At 33.1% G+C, this 1663-nt stretch overlaps 1 protein-coding gene across 1 annotated transcript in view; it reads left to right on the forward strand.

Moving 5' to 3' along the window:
• Positions 1–1432, forward strand: part of LOC101294049 (disease resistance protein At4g27190-like) — a 5821-nt gene extending 4389 nt beyond the window's left edge. Inside the window, exons 3-4 of the mRNA XM_004294915.1 lie at positions 34–122; positions 1301–1432. Coding sequence (XP_004294963.1) covers positions 34–55 — 22 coding nt within the window. The 3' untranslated portion in view covers positions 56–122; positions 1301–1432. The remainder of the gene's footprint in view (positions 1–33; positions 123–1300) is intronic.
• The last annotated feature ends 231 nt before the right edge of the window (positions 1433–1663 follow it).

The raw sequence follows: 1663 nt of genomic DNA on the forward strand, positions 1-1663 counted from the left end.
TTTTTTTTTTTTTGCCTATTTTGTATGCAACAGAGCATCTGGTTTCCGATCATGAAGTCTCTAGCTCAGCTTCTGACTTCCATTGCAGGAAGTAACCAAGTTCAACTCTATTTCTTGTCCAGGTATGCTGTGTGAGCAACTGTAATTATTTTCTTTTCATTGAACGGTAGATTTTTTGTGATGCCATAGAAACTAAAAATGTTACTTTTTTCTAAGATAATGGAGTTCTCATAATTCATTTGCTTTCCCAATCTTTCTGTGTATTAGTGATTCAGTGCAACAAGCAAATTTGAACTTCAATTTTCTTTTTCGCTCCTATATTCTTATTTTTCTTGTTATAATTCGTCGTTATCAATCATTTCTTTTTTCTAATTTTGATGATTAATTGATGAAAGATATTAAATTTGTGAAAGAAAAACAATGTCACACTGAAAACTTTGTAGCAATGAGGATTGTTTTGTTTTCACTACTTGCTAATACAAATTACTGATTTACTGGTATAAGAAAATGTCTGGTTTGAAACAAATTTCAATCAAGATGATTGCATACATCATGTTTTAGTCAAATCATTCAGTCCTCATATATGTAACAAATAATGACTTATTTGACTTGAAGGTTGTAAGTGGACAAGTATACTCTGCATATGAAGCAGAAATTTGTGACTTATGAATGTTTAACACACAGTAGTACACACACAAACGTAATATGAAATATGTAATCTCTGTACATGTTAGTCTTTGTGTGGCAAGTGTTAGTCATCAATGTTATTGCAGCTAGCCATTGGATGAAGAGAAACTGTGTTAGCATTTTGAAATTAGTCCTTTGAGTGATGATTCTGTAGTCATTGATATATGTGTTTACAGCTAGCATGGGGATGATTGAAGAGTCTCAGAATTTTGAATTAAATTCTTAACACCTTCTGTCATCCGCATCAAGATCTCATCCAAAGTTTGGAGTCATACTACCGCAACGCATAAGCACTAATTGAGTCCCATCCTAAACCAAATTAAGCTCTTTTTTGTTATATTAATTATGTGGTTATGTGGGGTGCAGATTGATAAACTTACAGGGAAAATTCGCAGTTAATACACTAAAAGAGTTGGTTGATTTTCACTTAAAAACAGTGTATACAAAGATTTTTTGCTGTCATTATCTCATTCGAGTGAAGCATCAATCGACATTTAGGATAATCAATTCATATGATAATTGTAACTGCAAGAAGTAGTGTTTTGCTAGCTACTTAGAAGAAAGAGTTTTCTCAAAGCAGTTCACTCTTTCACTGGTTTTTCATTATGTTCAGGGTTGGTCAACTAGCTGAGGCTGCAAATCCAATTGAGAAGCTTTGCTGGATTGTGACTTCCAAAACAGCCAAAGAGATTGTAACAGTCATTCTTGGAACCATGGAGAGTGTAGAGATCAGTTGATATGCTCGACCATCTTGTAATTTGATTCTTGCCACTAGTATTTGTAAAAAGAAAAAATTGTTAAAAAAATCCAAGAATACCGTCCTTGAAGGTGTTTCTTATGTCTTTCCCAACAGTAGTACCGGTACTGATAAAATTCTATGTATTACCTTACATGGTTTGGTTCTTGTGCTTCCTTATTTATACACCTGCATTATTCATATAAGTTTTGCTCGAAATATGTTGTTTGACTGTTTTAT

Source organism: Fragaria vesca, linkage group LG3, assembly GCF_000184155.1.
Source record: "Fragaria vesca subsp. vesca linkage group LG3, FraVesHawaii_1.0, whole genome shotgun sequence".
Classification (NCBI taxonomy): domain Eukaryota; kingdom Viridiplantae; phylum Streptophyta; class Magnoliopsida; order Rosales; family Rosaceae; genus Fragaria; species Fragaria vesca.